The 16,387-nt window shown below is 37.6% G+C and overlaps 1 protein-coding gene across 3 annotated transcripts in view; it reads right to left on the bottom strand.

Annotated features, from left to right (window-relative positions):
- Positions 1–446: 446 nt before the first annotated feature.
- Positions 447–16,387, bottom strand: part of angpt1 (angiopoietin 1) — a 70,920-nt gene continuing 54,979 nt past the window's right edge. For all 3 annotated transcript variants that reach the window (XM_079484064.1, XM_079484063.1, XM_079484065.1), the window contains 3 exons: positions 14,214–14,380; positions 5,382–5,512; positions 447–2,410 (listed from right to left, as the gene is read on the bottom strand). In XM_079484064.1, the coding sequence (XP_079340190.1) occupies positions 2,247–2,410; positions 5,382–5,512; positions 14,214–14,380 (462 nt within the window). In that variant the 3' untranslated portion in view covers positions 447–2,246. The remainder of the gene's footprint in view (positions 2,411–5,381; positions 5,513–14,213; positions 14,381–16,387) is intronic.

Below are 16,387 nucleotides of genomic sequence, written 5' to 3'. Positions count from 1 at the left end.
TTTAGCTCCTCAAACGGCCGGCTGGTCTTCCATCGCGTCCGTGCCCATCTGAAGGCAGTCGCATTCCAGAGCACGCAGCGGGTCATCTCAGGTGTTGAAGGAAATGCGCAGTTTACAAGCTGCTGACGTTTGTTTAACCCTTCGATTAGGGTCCAGGAATGTCAGCTATGGAGGGATTTGAGGGTCCCGACAGCATCGTTTGACACCTCGGCAAACTGTCACGGCAGAGTGGAGGAGAACTAACAGTCTGCTAGCTACGAATACAATGGCTCTTCAGCTTGTTCAGGGCCCATTCGCTTGCGAAACGGCGGCCCTTTCTGTTTTCTCCTTTTGCCGTGTGTAAATATTGTGACTACGGGGTGATGTGACTGAAAGGCAAAAAGCTGAAAAGCGACGTGAGGGCACTAAGATTACTGAAGCAGTTATAAATGACTCAGACGCGTGTGCATTCAATCACTGTACAAGCGAACATCACGTTGTTGTTTTTTTATTTGAAATAACATCATGAGATTCTGAACATTGTTACAAAGGATGGTGTTTAAATAACATTGCAAATGTAACATTTTGTTGAGGTACAAAGTTTTTGTAAGCAGTCCATACTATAAATGTTATTTTATTTATTTTATAAATGTTGTTGTTTTTATTGAGAACATTGATTCAGGCTCTAAGCTAGTATAAGGGTAAAGCGGTGCTTTCCTCTAGAAAGCCACTTTTGACCAACTTAAAGACTATTTAATGTGAAAATAAAAACTAAAACATGCCACTCTGTACTTTTACAATCCAAAGAGTTTATGTATATAGATTAGAAGTACCTGTTTCCAGTAAAATGCTCCATGCTGGTAGTAGTTAAATGTCGGCAGACAGTAGTCGTACAGTAAAATAATGTCCTTCTGTGAAGGACTAGAAGGGTGTTTTTTGATAAAAGACTGAAATCGTCCAAACAAAATCTTGTGACATGAGATGTTATATCTTGTGATGGTAGTCGGCAGGCTAAAAATAACACATTATATTTGCCATCCCACCAATATTCTGCTCAAAAGTACAATAAAAAAATAATCTCTAAAAATGTAACAGAAACAAACTCTGTACCACCGTTAAAACAGAATGCATACCTTGTAAAGTGATAAGTGGTGGACTGCTAAAAAATTTAAAATGAACATAAGCTCAAGCACTTACCTGACATCCTTCAAACCTTAGAGTAAATAGAAATGAAAATCCAAGCTTATCGGTCAGACAAAAAAGCTGCTTTTGAAAGAGAGCTACAGCGTACAAAACTGACATATGCATAACATTAATATGACAAATTCACATAAGACAATATGGTATTAATTCCAATGAATTAAAACATAATAGACTGTAGTTATTTGCATTATACTGCATCAGCCATCCTGTATGTCATTGGCTTTTCTCCATCTGTTGTAAAGACAAACATTTTCACAGTATTGTCTTTAATAGCTGTGATCTTTGGCATGCATCCCCATGTTGATGCCAAGTTATGATGCACTTAAAGGTCCATACAGTTCAAAGCCAGTAATAACATGCGGTTTGCACTCAATAAAGTCACGCTGGACGATGGGTATGCCACTCTTTGCCGAAGGGCTGTTTCTGGCACTAGCACTCCACAAATGTTTCTTGTAAATAGTAATGCAAGTGACCTTTTAAAACTGCATGCTATGGTTTTCTTCATGTTGACAGGAATAATGCACAAAATAAAATATTAATAATACACTGGGATAAAAAAGGCATAAAAATGTGAAGTATCACAACCCGAATATAATTGTGCAACACGTTTGTATTAAAATTGATTAGGTCCCTTTAGAATATTGAAGGACATTCAAGTTGTTAAAATACACTTGGAGGCCAAACATTGGGGACGGTAGGTGCAGTCTGCTACCATCAAAGGTGATGTGCTTGCTTCAGCAGTCCACACGTCCTGAGTGGCAAGTGAATGGCACTTGAATTCATACATCTGATATTTAAAAATAAAGACCAGCCAAGTCAGCTCCCGCCCCAGATTCCCAGAGAGCACACCGTCTCCTGTGGAGTCCCACAACGAGGATGACTTTCTATTCACAGGATTGCTGTTTCCTGGAGAGGTGTTATCACGAAAGAATCTCACGTTATCCAGGTGCTAAATAGCTGTCCACTTACACAGCGTTACTTGATACTGTCATGGGCCAGGAAGTCAGAAGTCAAAAACTGCTTTCCAAAATGGGCCCAAGGGGCTTTTGGGTTATTGCGGAGGACTATGAGAAGTCGACTGGTCGGATCATCATGGCAGTGGCACGGAGAGAATAGCTGGGCCCTTTGAAGTAGTGCCACTTGATTCCATTGAATTTTCCGACGTGCTGTCCTTGTCTGTAGTACACACCGTTCAGGTTGGAAGGGCCGCAGGCGTCGTACCACCATCCTAAGACACAAACATTAGCCATTGGTGAACAAGTGTTGAGATTTTACATATTACAGTAGAAATGTATAGAGAGCTACTGCATTTACATTTTCCAATCATTTACATTTAAAGGGTTGTCTCAATATGCCGTATCGATAATAACCATGATACGACAAACCATGATTATCGATGGTAAAGTGATACCCAAAAATGACAATTCTGTCAACCTTTCGCAGAACACAAAAGAAGATATTTTGAAGAAGGTTGGTAACCGAACAGCATTGGCCCCCATTCACTTCTATTGTATAGACACTAAACGAGTAAACAAGTAAATGGGGGCCAGTTAACAACATTCTTCAAAATATCTTCTTCGATATTCTGCTGAAGAAGGAAAGCCATAAAGGTTTGAAACAAGACAAGAGGGTGAGTAAATGATGACATATCATATAGTAAATTATTAAATTTAACATTTTCCCCTAAGAGCCACAAGGGTTACCAATTCTCTCTCAAACTCAATACGCATGTATTTTGAGTTTGACTCATTGGTCAAAAAAAGAAAACACAAAGAAATAAACAACGTTTTTTATGATAGACTTTAATTATTTATTTTAAATAGATATCGTAACAATGTTGTCACAGTGAATTCTTTTGGGGACAATAATAAATCTGATATTGTGATATCGCCCAAACTACTAATTTTGGATTATATGAGATCTTGAAGGCTTTTCTTTTGCTTTCTAGGTCCAAAATCGTCACAACTTGATTCTTGGTCCAGTCTCATGTGGGAAATTAATCTGCATATCACCAACACGTCACTCTGATAACATTTTAACCACATTTAAGAGGATTTGGAGAAAGGCCTGGTTATCTTGAGATGTTATCACATTATGAGTTATGCGGAAAATGGAACTGAGTCCAAACGTAATATGTTGAGATATTTCTTATTAAAGTACTATATAAATGACATACTGTACTGTATATTATAGTATGCAAACAGTGATGTGTAATGGAGAAAAATATAACCAGTTCACCGGTTAAAATGATGCCATGGGGGCATTTTGTTGACGTGCTGATAAACACAGAGTGCTGTTTGGTTGCCCTTGTTATTGGACCTGATGTGATACTATTTTTGTTGTCATTACTTCATGACAAACTATTTTTATAGCAGCATAATATTACGTTTTTTTTAACTCTTGGTCAGGCACGGAACTATGATTCTAGATCCAACATTACACTGGTGCTATGTGGTCACTGTGGTACATACTGGCACAGCCTGGTGTGCAGCAGGTATAGAATCTGATAACCTTGACAGTATTTAGAGCTAAATACATTTATAAACAGAATATAACACAAATATGTACTGTATGTCTCGTACTGCGTGATGACCTGACACAAGGCGCCTAAAACTGAAGCTGGAAAATGTAACATTCTGCCTCCTCACAAAACGATAAGAGTTAGTTGTGGCTAATTCTTATCATCTAGCCATGAGAAGATCATTCTTGCCCAGAAAGCCTGTCAGCCGTGTCACTTCTCAGCCCATTAAATACTAATCTAGCCACTGCACTGGATCAGACACGTACACACAGGCAGATCGTGCCCACGCTGTGCCCGCAGCGGCATGTCTCATTCCCATGAAGGACTTGAAGTTCACTTGACAGCCTCGAATGCCAGAGAGGTCTGTGACATTTTAACAGCCGTCGGCTGTTCAACGCGCTGCCCTTTGTCACAGCTCTGACACAGCAAACCGATTGGACGCTCATTCTGCTTGTTACCATGCTGTTGCACCTCGAGCCTTTGGCTTGGTTGAGTGCTTTGCTCGTCTCCAGGGAACTTGTTTTACAGCCTTGTTAACCACACTTCATAACCAGCAACGAGGCAACAGAATGATAAAAGTTTGATTTTGTGATAAAAACCAGAACTAGAGGACCCATGTGTCTTTCATTAAAGCACTTACAGTACAGAATTTAAACTGTTCTGTTTCAAGACATGAATATTTCTGTACCATTAAGCCAAATTTCTTTCAAAGAAAGAAAACTAGATTCATTTAAAATCGTTCAGTGAGACGCTGTTTTATTTTATTGATTGTATCGCCCAATTCTTTCCGCACAGCTGATTTATAAATGTCAACCTGCTAGGGCTCATATTTATTCTCATCCTCATATTAAATATTTTTGAGATGATTCGGGAGTCAGGACCCTATTTAGCATTTGGCTAGAAAGGAAGAGCTATTGACAGATATAAGAAGTGAGGGCAGGTTCGGCTGAAGAGGAACTAATGCCCCATGGTTTTAAAATGATGTACACAAGTGATTCAAGAACTTCAGAACATGGGGTTATGGGGATTATTACAGAGACCTACAGTTATTTGATGCTTAGCCCAATTTGGTAGACTCCTCACAGGATATGAAAGTCCACAAAGACCTCATTACTACTCACTCAAAGCTTTATGCAGTAAAAAATGATTTTGTCATCATTTATTCACCCCTATGTTGTTCAAAACCTGTTTATGACTATTTCTTCTGTGGAACACAAAAGAAGACATTCTGAAAAATGTCTCGGTGGCTTTGTGTACAGATATTGCTTCAATGTTCTGAATGACATTAGAGTGAGTAAATATTTTTTGGGTGAACTATCCCTTTTGGAACAGATCATCCAAAGCCCACAGACCGATACCTCACGTGAAATACCTGACAGAAATTTGTTTTGTGACAAGCATATAAATTTGTCTTTTTTCATGTGTTTTTTTTAGGCAGAATTATTAGTTTCAGTGTGTTGTGCTTGGAACATGGCCACGTCACCAAAAAGAATACAGGTACAGGCATCGGTGTTGATATCGGTATCGACGAGTACCAGAAAAGCAAAATATCGGTAATCGTACGCTGTCTTTAAAAACTGGTATCGGAGCATCCCTAGGTTCCTCAGATCATCAGTGTCTGAATTGAAGAACAGCGATCATGAGGGTTGAGCTTAACAGAACATGTATGGTGCCTTACCTCCGCTCAGCATCAGCGCACATTTGCATGTGCAGTTATCGTTGTCCATGTCTTTAGTGCTAAAGTCAGCGCCGTGAATCACCAGACTGCTCTGCCTGCCCGCAGTCCCGCTGTGGCTTTTTAGGAATAACCTGAAGTGGAGGAAGATGGGGGAAATATGAGTTGAGAGACACTTTTAAATCGATGAATTCTGTCATCATTTACTCATTCGCTTGTCCTTTAAAAACTGTATGACTTTCTTCAAAATATCTTCTTTTGAAAGAATGTTAATAACCGAACAACTACAGTACACATTGACTTCCATTGTTTTAGTGTCCATAGGTGATTGGCTACGGCCATTGATCGGTTACCAACATTCTTCAAAATATCTTCTACAATTTTTTATTCTGACACCTTGTGATTTATGTAGTTAGTCTTACATTGGATGACCCATGTGTAATTTCTTAAGGGTTTCAATCTGTTTTCAATGCATTGGCCCTCATTCCACAGAATCTAGATACGTACATGATCTTACTCACAGAAACCACATAGTAACTCTAATCCAACCGTTCACACTAGAGGCTGCAACCACAAATTCAAAACCCTCTCTTAATGCAGGCTTGAGTTCAAAAGCAAAACCTTGATAATATGCAGCACTGACGCCCAAAGTTTAGTGGTTGAAAGGTGGCCATTGAGTTTCCCATTGTGTCACCAAACGTTCTGCCCAGGGTCTCAACCTCTCTCTTTTATTACCCCTCTGACTAGGTCATACATCAAGCCAAAAAACAAGACTGCACAGCCATGCCAGCTAAAAAAGTGGAATTGCAAATAATGCATGTTCGGCCGCACAAAATCATTTCCTGAAAGTCATCTCCTCAAATAAAACGGGACAGTGGAGATTTATAAATCATATCTTGGACAACGAAAAGAAAAATGTATAATATTTTTGGTAACATTTAAATGTTTAAGACTTGTCAAAAGAGGCTTGGATGCAACATTGGGTTTCACACGCCAAGTCTGTGATTGTGTAGCTGTCGGTTTTATTGTTAAGTGGGTTTTTTTCTTTTTATTTATTTTTTTAGAACCTTACACTTCATCCATCATTTGGATTTTTCTTGTAACGGGCCGACTGATTAATTTCAAGCCCCCCGCATCACATATTGGTTGCAAGCATAGTTGTGTGACATCATGCTCATTTAGATGAAGTGTACTGTTGCAGTCTCTTCACAAAGATAAACGGCCTTGGTTGTTGCGGTTTCTATATACACTCTATGCCAAACCGATGAATTCTATAACTTACTGACATTAAAGACTACATTTTACGTTCATTTGTTAAAGCACAAGTGCTATGAATATCCACTTGCTTGTTTAAAAAAAGCATGCTTCACTTGCTGTGCATAGTTTCTATCATAACAGGAGAGCTGAACCCAGATTTTGAGAACAAAAGAAAATTGCTTCTCATTCTAACTTCTCCAGGTCTCAAGCCATATCAATCCACAGCCTTATATCTGTTCTTATACCTGTTTTCCAACTTCAGAAGACGTAAACAATGCAGTTCCAACGCTAGTCCAGAACGCTACTTTATTTAAACACGGCGCAAACTTTGAACAGAACCAACAGAACATTTATAACCAAATCAAAATGTTTAACAAATATCTTTAAGATTTAATTATTTGTAATATTAATAAGATACAAAATTTAAAAATGAAACCAGAAGTCCTGCTGGACCAGTGTTTACATCTCGCCAAGTGGTCTATAAGTGGTCTATAATCTACTTCTTCACATATTCATTTTAGGTTGAACGCTACATTTGCAGAAATTTGATACTAACCAAAACAAGAATTTGATGGACTGACTGTTCAATAATTTCTTTTTTGTCCCTACGTTGCACTTTGGTATCTGTCGATCAACAATACAATAAAAATAAATCCTTCTAAAAGTTATACAGTACAACATACTAGGCCACATTCATGAAACGCATGTGTTTCTGATCGCACATACTGTATAATGTTGCATTGATTTGAATTGATGTTCTGCTTATGAATTTGAATTAAATTTGTTCTGCTTAAGTTTCATGAATAAACCCCATTAAAGAGACCCCCATTAAATGTCCCTCAAAGTTTTATTTTAGTTACGATCAAATTAAATAAGGTACCTGCTCTGACCAAAAGTAAATATATTATTTGACAATTTCTCTGTGGCAAGGTCTCTCGATCGGTGCTCATCACAAGTCACTGCAGCTTCTAAAAGCTAACATGTAGGCCAATTTCAACCATCTTAATTCACAGAAGAGCATATGATTTACTTCCTGTGTGTTCGGTCATTTTTGTTATACTAATGTTTTTGCATGTCACGCTATGGCCTTTGTTTTACTCTGAGCTTAAACATCTGCATGGCTGAAACGGGTCCTCAAGGCCTTCTTCTCATCACACCAGGCATTACTAGGAAAAGCACAGATGAGAACTGAGAATGGAATGAGATTCAAAAGGTCTTTCACAACAGTATCCCAGGGGATGTTTTCTGGTGCCTGCTCATCTTATTTTTCTCATTTGAAATGATGGCAGTGCTCCTTACTGGAAATTTGACATTTATTTACAGCAAATGAGGGTTTACTGTCAGATCTGTTCTAGTTTGTTTCAAATGCGATGCCAAATGTTGTAAAATTGTATATCACTTATGATAAAACTAAACAGTCCCACTAGCATATTTTTGATTCACTGAACCACCAGCCTTTGAGGCAGAAACGATCAAAATGAGCTACTGCAAAATCCAGCAGCATAGACTGCAACCGGGCTTGAAGCAGGGAACATTAACGCAGCCCAAATACAGCAGCGGGAAAACAAAACTTAGATGTATAAGTCAAACGTGCCATAGGGGTCCTTGCGTCAGAACCCCTTTTAGTCAAACCAGAATTCCTTGCCAGAGATTGAACATAAAGAAAGACTTAAATATTGCTTCCTCTCCACAGCTGTGGGTCATGTCAAAACTCACCTAAGCGAAGTGTGATAAGCACACGCTCCTGAGAGAAACCCACAGTTAGTTCCTGCTGTATGCCTTTTATCTGTCACAACCCATCTCTGAAACATGTAGTGATAGTTTTTACATTTCGTAACATTAAGGTGTCTCCAGAAACACATACATTTACTCTATTATCAGTTACTGCATCTGTCTGGTGAATAGTTCACCCAAAAATGAAAAATCTTTCATAATTTACTTGCCCTCTTGTCATTATAAACCTGTAGGACTTTATTTCTTCCTCAGAACACAAAATAATGTTGGAATACTGCAGAAGAAAGTAAGTAATACAAGTTTTAAATGACAAAAGAGTGAGTTAATGACAGTATGTTCATTTTGTGTGGACCATTACTTTAAAAGTTTGATTTTACAACAGTTTTTTTAGGTCAAACTAATCTTTCTTACAAAACTTACTTTTAAGATATCTCCAGATTACAGAACATCTCTAAAATACCTTTTACTGTCATTATTTTTTACCTCATTTGCTTACAATACTGAACAAATAATTGGTTAGCTGTTGCAAGACCTTTTGAAGTTCTCTGTTGCCCTTAACTTCACTCTGAATGAGGTTTACGGTGTTGATAGTGTTGATAGATAGACTCAAGATGAATATGTACAGTACACCCCAGGCATCAACAGTTTACAGCTTTTAACAATCTGTACGCCAACTGCCAAGACCGCCAAAATTCACATCAGACTGTTCGATTCCACTAAAGATCTTGTCATTATCACAGAGCAAAGTCTGTGGATTTGGCAGCTTAAGAGCCCACTTTCATAAATTACCATGTGGCATATACTAAAAGCAGATGCATGTTGCTGTATAAGATCACTATGTCTGTGCATAGACTCATGGTATTTTAACTCAATATTTACTCACCCCTTTGTCATTTCAAACCTGTAGGACTTTATTTTTTCCGCACAACACAAAAGAAGATATTTGAAGACTGTCGTTAACCGTTACCCATTCACACGCATAGTTTTGGTGTTCAGAAGTGAATGGGTTCTGGCCCTGTTACTTTCTTTAAAATATCTTCTTTTGTGTTTTTTATAAAAAAAGAAAATCAAACAGGTTTAAAATGACGAGATTTCCGTCTGAACTATCCCTTTAAAAGTCAAATAGGTTCATGCATAATTTAGCCACTTTCTTTGGTCAAAAAGGATTCTTTCCCAAAGTTCACTGAACCTGAGGAAAAAAAACACATTTTAGTATTGGTTTTTCATCTCAATTTGTGTGCAAAACATTGAAAACAAGGCATTGTATTTCTAAGACTGATTGTGAAAAGTCAAGAACAGTACATGGTGAGTAATAAAACAGAAATATATCCATGATCCAATAAGTAACTAAAATAATTTCTCTTGGCCTTCACAAATAACTTTTCTCAGTCACGTTGTACCCACATTTTGACCACATTCACATTTTTACCACATTTTCAATGACCTTATTAAAACCAGTATTCATTAAACAATTGTCAACCAATAAGATGCAAACGCCAGGCTGATAAAATAAAGCTTATTTCAGGAAATGCATTCTTTTAACAGAATGCCCTCACAAACTCTTCCCTCAATCAAATATACAGAGCACGGTCGGACTCTGTGTGTCTGTTACTGTGGGCACTGGAGTTGGGTCAGTGGCTTTCAGCCAAGGACTGCAACATGAACAAGAGTGATGACCCCCTTTATGACCCCATCCCAGTGGGAAGAAAGATTGTTGTAGCACGGTCTTGTCCCCTCTGGGACCCCCAGATATTTACCCTTATCCTTCATAACCTTTGTGTGTAGGTTCTCCTTGGAAACAAAACACAACACTTCTCGGCCTCTCCCAAATTCCACTTCACACAAAACTCAAAATATTAACTTCTTGTTAACCTTCCATTTACTGGAAAAAAGTGCAATCACTGAATTATGGTTAAATATCATTTTTCAACTCTCCTCTATGTGGCTTATTAAAAATACAAATGAAATGCCTTGCGGTTGGAGACAGGCACTGTACGATCACATCCAATATAGTGATGTGGATTATTGTACAGGTGCCAGACGAACATTACAACAGTGTTGATCTTTTGAAGCAATTCCGCTACAGATCCATTTAGCTGATTGTTAAATTAAGGAGCGTCAGGATCCATATGTTATGTAAACATAGCTGTAATAAGAGCTGGTGTGTTTTACCACCATTGGAAACCTCAACATCATCAAATGCATTACATTATACGAATGGAGTAATGCATATTGTCTATTTCATCTCTCTTTCTACTTAAATGAAAAGAGAGAAGTAAATCTAAGTGAAGAAAGAATTTACACACATAATCATAATGAAATGTCTATTTGTAAACTTTAATCTGTTTATACAAAGAGGTCTATCTTGCGCTATTAGTTAGCATTCACATTCACCTCAATAGAATCCTCTTGGGTAGTTGTGCAAGCTAAGCAGTCAAATACTGGTCCCTTCATTTTACATTATGGGATAAATATTGAATAAAGTAGAATCTGGAATCAGGGGAAAATACTATACAGAGACATCAACCCTAAAGAAAAAACTGCAAAGACAAATATAAATGTGGGAAAAAATTCCAGTTCCAGTCCAGTCCAGTCCAGTGTCTGTCAAAAAATAAAAAGGCAATGTGAAAGACTGCATGACAAGACAAGACTGCGATAAAAATTAATTTGTGAACTTTTCCTTTCCTGTAGCTCAGTGGTTGGAGAATGGTGCCAAGGCCACGGGTTCAATCCCAGGGATTTCACATACTTAGAAACAATGTATAGTATAATGCAATGTAAATCGCTTTGGATAAAAGGGTCTGCCAAATGCATAAAAGTAAAATATGTAAATGATGTACAAATTACAGTTATATTACTTAAAAGTGAATGTGAACTTATTTTTTTTAGCAGTATTTGAGGTCTGATGAATTACAAAGCATCTTTTATGTTATTTCAACCTGTTGAAATTAATATTTTAAATTAAGTAGAAAATTAACATTGTTATTAGTTCACATGTAACAAAAACAATAATTTGATCAACACTTACATATAAATAGAACATTTAGAAAAACAGAAAAATACACTTGAAATGGTCTCTTCATTCTTTCCGCAGCTAACTGCATCTGCAAAGGCTAAAAAGACATTAAATCTATGAATTCACCATTTAGTCTAATAAAGCGATAACCCTGTCATCAAATATGTATTTTCATGTTTCCCAGTGTAAACAGATTCCTGTAATATTACTTATACATAAAACAATGTTATGTTGCGTATAGTCTGAGCATGAAACAGTGATCCCGTGGTACACCCACGTGTAAAGTGTAAAAGGCTTTGTTCATTTTTACCACTTATGGTCTGCGTGTTCCATTACTTGCAGTTTCCATCTCGTAAATCCAGATCAAGTATTTCAATTAAGTATGAATGGGAAATTGTGTGCAGGGCAGAGCTGTGGTCAGTTAGTACCACTGAGGTATATACGGTTACTCTGTGATAGCCGTAGATAGAGTAACTCTACTTGAGGTTTACCAAAAGAATGCAGCCGGACTTGCAAATGTTATTTTTCCCACACAAAGGTCAAATTGTCATGTTTGTTTTTGCGTTGTGAATATCTAAATCTTGAAATTAATAAATGTGTAAACTTAAGATTTTGGCTAGAGCACATTTCAGCTGTATTATGTAAACATCAAAAATGCTTTAAACTGAAAAGATCCGGGCTTTAAAGGTTTACTTTATTGAAATGATTGACGTGTCAAATTAATATGCATTTGTAATATTCCTGCCCAATAATCCAGACTGATTTGTTGGATCAACCTCGTGTGACTCCCTTCATACACCCAAAATGATTGCCTCAGACTTTTGCGGAAACTTGCTTGGTAAAAAAAATGAAAGAAGGGGAAAAGACCTTCATTATTTCAAGTTTATTGCACTTAGCATGGTATTTATTTAGCCAAGTGTTATTTGTTCACTTCAACCTTTACCCTGTATGCAGTTCAGAAATCATTAAAACCTTAATAAACGTGACATTTAGTCCTTTTCGTGATTTAAGTCTATGGCATTACATTCCCCCAATAAATACTCTTCACACTTGTAGCTTTAAATTTACGCAAATGCAAGTGGCTGGCAGACAGGCGAACATTTCCTGACTGGAAAATCTCCCCTTTGGTTCTGTTAAATAAAAACGCTTATGGTTTGTAATATATTAAGTACATAATGATCCTTCGTGGATTCACGTACACGCTTGTAGATCAGGAGCATTAAACATCTTTATAAAGAAGTTTCAAGAGCATTTTCGTGCCACGTATGTACACACCATTTGTGTGCACATGCATGAGTGCATGTATAATGCACACGTGTTGATGGGTTAGGCTGCTGGACACCATCTTACAGTATGATGTATTTTGCAAACTAGATTTGATGGTTTTATCCCCACAAAATATTTAAAAAGCTGCTTTACACAATACTTAACTGTAATATAAACTTCCATAACATATCAAATATTATATCATATAAAGTTATAAAATAGAAATTGAAAACTAATGTCAATATAATGATATGAGAAACAGAGAGGAAAAGTGCAAAATAAGCAAACATGTCATTATTAAGCTAGTATACACAGCTAAAAAAAGCTTGACACGGATTGTTTCATAGAAACCAAATCAATGTCCAGAGGTGACAACCTTGTACACACTTCAAGCAAAGGGTTCCTTTTGGCCAGTATTCCCAAGAGGCATTGTGAACAGTTTAAGAGAACACATCTATTTTTAGAGATGAGAATGCTGATTAGATTCCTGAAAGTCTCACCAGCACAGGCCGCTATAAGACTATAAGTGCGCAAGACGCCACAGACAGCTGTTGTCTACCTGCCCAACGTGCACATGCTGCTACAAGTATGCCAAACAAAGACTAGATTGGCTAAAATGAGAAATTCAAGTAGTTGACTGTGATGATAAATGTAACTCTTGGGAACACAAGACCCCAATTCAACCTAAGATTGACTCGAAACCAATGGCTTGATTTTCCCTCAGCATGTTGTGAAGGCTCTGCTTTCCTTTGAAGCGGCCATCGCTGTGGAATAAATCATTTTCATTGGAGAAAGAACAATCTGTGATATTTCCAAAAAATGAAAATGAGATTGATCAATAATACTGCTTTCTGAACTGTTCCTATCATTACTTGCAGGTGTTACCGTTTACAGACAAAGAAAACGGCATTGATATAACAAGTCTATATGTATATCTAATGATACAAGAACTGACAAAATAAAGAAAAAAAAAGATTCAATAGTAATGATTACCAAAAGGTGTGTTTGACTTCTATAATCAGGATCCAAAATGAACTTAATGTCAGTAAAAACGGGCAGACTGACTGAATAAATAAATAAACAAAAATGTGATGTCTGGTAACGAAATTCTTAACTAGATCACTAAATAATATGTGATTTAAAGAAAATTCATTTCAAAGACACCAGCAATGGATCCATAAAGTTTTTTTTTACCTGTAATTCAAGATTCTTCAAAATATATATTATAGTGCGGAAGAAAGAAAGTCACACAGGTTTGAAATGACAAGAAGGTGAGGAAATGATTAATAATAAATGATTTTCGGGTGAACTATCACTTTAAACAACCAAAAAGAAAATATGAACTGGTTTGTCACAAATTCCTAAACAATAGTCAGATATCACTGTTAAAAGGGAAAACATACTGTATAATGAAAAATAATATTTCATAGACGATAAGAAATATTTCTGGCCAGTAAAGAAAAGGTCAAAGTTATTTTGGACGCTGTCTACAATTACAAATGAGCTGTGGAGGAATATATTCTAGTCATTTAAACCAACACTGCACTAAACAAATTCAATACCTGTAGTGGTTTTTTTCACTGCCGATGTGGAAACTGTCGTACTGAGAGAAGGCTTGATGTCCGTCCCAGTCGGTCAGCTCCACACGGAGCGTATACTGCCTCTGATTGGTCAGAATGTACACAAACTCATTTCCCAGCCAGTGTTCAGCTGAAACGCTCCCAAAGCCCTGCAAGAGAGGGAGGGACGGTGGGTCAGAACAAGTATCGACTCGGGTCACGGAAGGCCTTGGATGAGGCAGTGGGAAAGAAAATCCCATCCAACATATTTGAAGTTGAACAGAATAAACAAGAATGGAATTTCAAAATTCATCATTTGCTTGAAATAATAATTACAGAATTCTTAGAAAATGTTAATACATGAAGATATCAATAAGAACTAGTCTGCGTCTGGTGTTTTGATGTGTAACAGACATCAGACCTGGAACACTGTGAGAAAACACATAGAATTATGACATTTGTCTAAAGCCAATGACCTTTGCTCAACACACGGTATAATGTGAGGTGGCTGGTGCTTTTCAAGAATGAGCACAGGTGTCACATATCAACCAAATCTAATTGGATCAGATCTGTTTCTAAGGGTGTTACCAGAAGCTGTTCTCAAACTGTTATACTGAACAGTGAAGTGTATCAGAACATAACGTAAAAAACAAGGGTTATTTTACTTCATTTTTATTAACCCTTTATGTGATCTAAGCATGAAGTGTGTGACTAGATTCTAGGTGAGTCCTTTATGGATTCCAAAAGTTAAATATGAGCCTTTCCATAACTGAAAGAAAATTACAACAACATTTTTGTGAACTAATGCTGTTGTACATATGATGTTTCATCGGACGCACGCGCCTGGCCTGAAGTTAACTTGCGTTCTATGTTTGGTTGTAATATAACAATTTATTTCATCTTTCATTTACATAAATAACAATTCATATTTTATTTTATATTTATTGTATTAAATGACATCAAAACTACTCAACAGTTAATGATCCTTTGCAGAGGTCTACTGGAAGTACATTTTTGGGCCACATGACGTTTATTATGTTGCTGCTGAAACCATCTACCATATTTATTTTATTATTTTTATAAATACCAGTTTATAAAACCATATGTAGTCTAAACATTGTGTGTGACTAGAGTCTAGATAAGTCTTTTAAAAAGTTAATACAACAGATATTTTAAAAGTCCCAACTTTATGAATGCTATCATGTTTAACCACTTCAATTTGTAAATAATATGTTAATTTTTGTGTTGGGACTACATGACTGATTTTTGTTGACATAACTAACTGGGCAGTGGATCTATCCTTCCCATCATGCAACTGCAATAGGAACGTTTGTTCCCCACAATGTGAGGTTTACAACCCACACAAGCACACACACACACACACACACACACACACACACACACACACACACACACACACACACACACACACACACACACACACACACACACACACACACACACACACACACACACACACACACACACACACACACACACACACACACACACACACACACACACACACACACACACACACACACACACACACACACACACACACACACACACACACACACACACACACACACACACACACACACACACACACACACACACACACACACACACACACACACACACACACACACACACACACACACACACACACACACACACACACACACACACACACACACACACACACACACACACACACACACACACACACACACACACACACACACACACACACACACACACACACACACACACACACACACACACACACACACACACACACACACACACACACACACACACACACACACACACACACACACACACACACACACACACACACACACACACACACACACACACACACACACACACACACACACACACACACACACACACACACACACACACACACACACACACACACACACACACACACACACACACACACACACACACACACACACACACACACACACACACACACACACACACACACACACACACACACACACACACACACACACACACACACACACACACACACACACACACACACACACACACACACACACACACACACACACACACACACACACACACACACACACACACACACACACACACACACACACACACACACACACACACACACA

The sequence above is a fragment of the Barbatula barbatula genome, assembly GCF_947034865.1.
Source record: "Barbatula barbatula genome assembly, chromosome: 21".
NCBI classification, from domain to species: domain Eukaryota; kingdom Metazoa; phylum Chordata; class Actinopteri; order Cypriniformes; family Nemacheilidae; genus Barbatula; species Barbatula barbatula.
The sequence above is the reverse complement of the archived record's forward strand: the minus strand, read 5'-3'. Positions and strand labels throughout refer to the sequence as shown.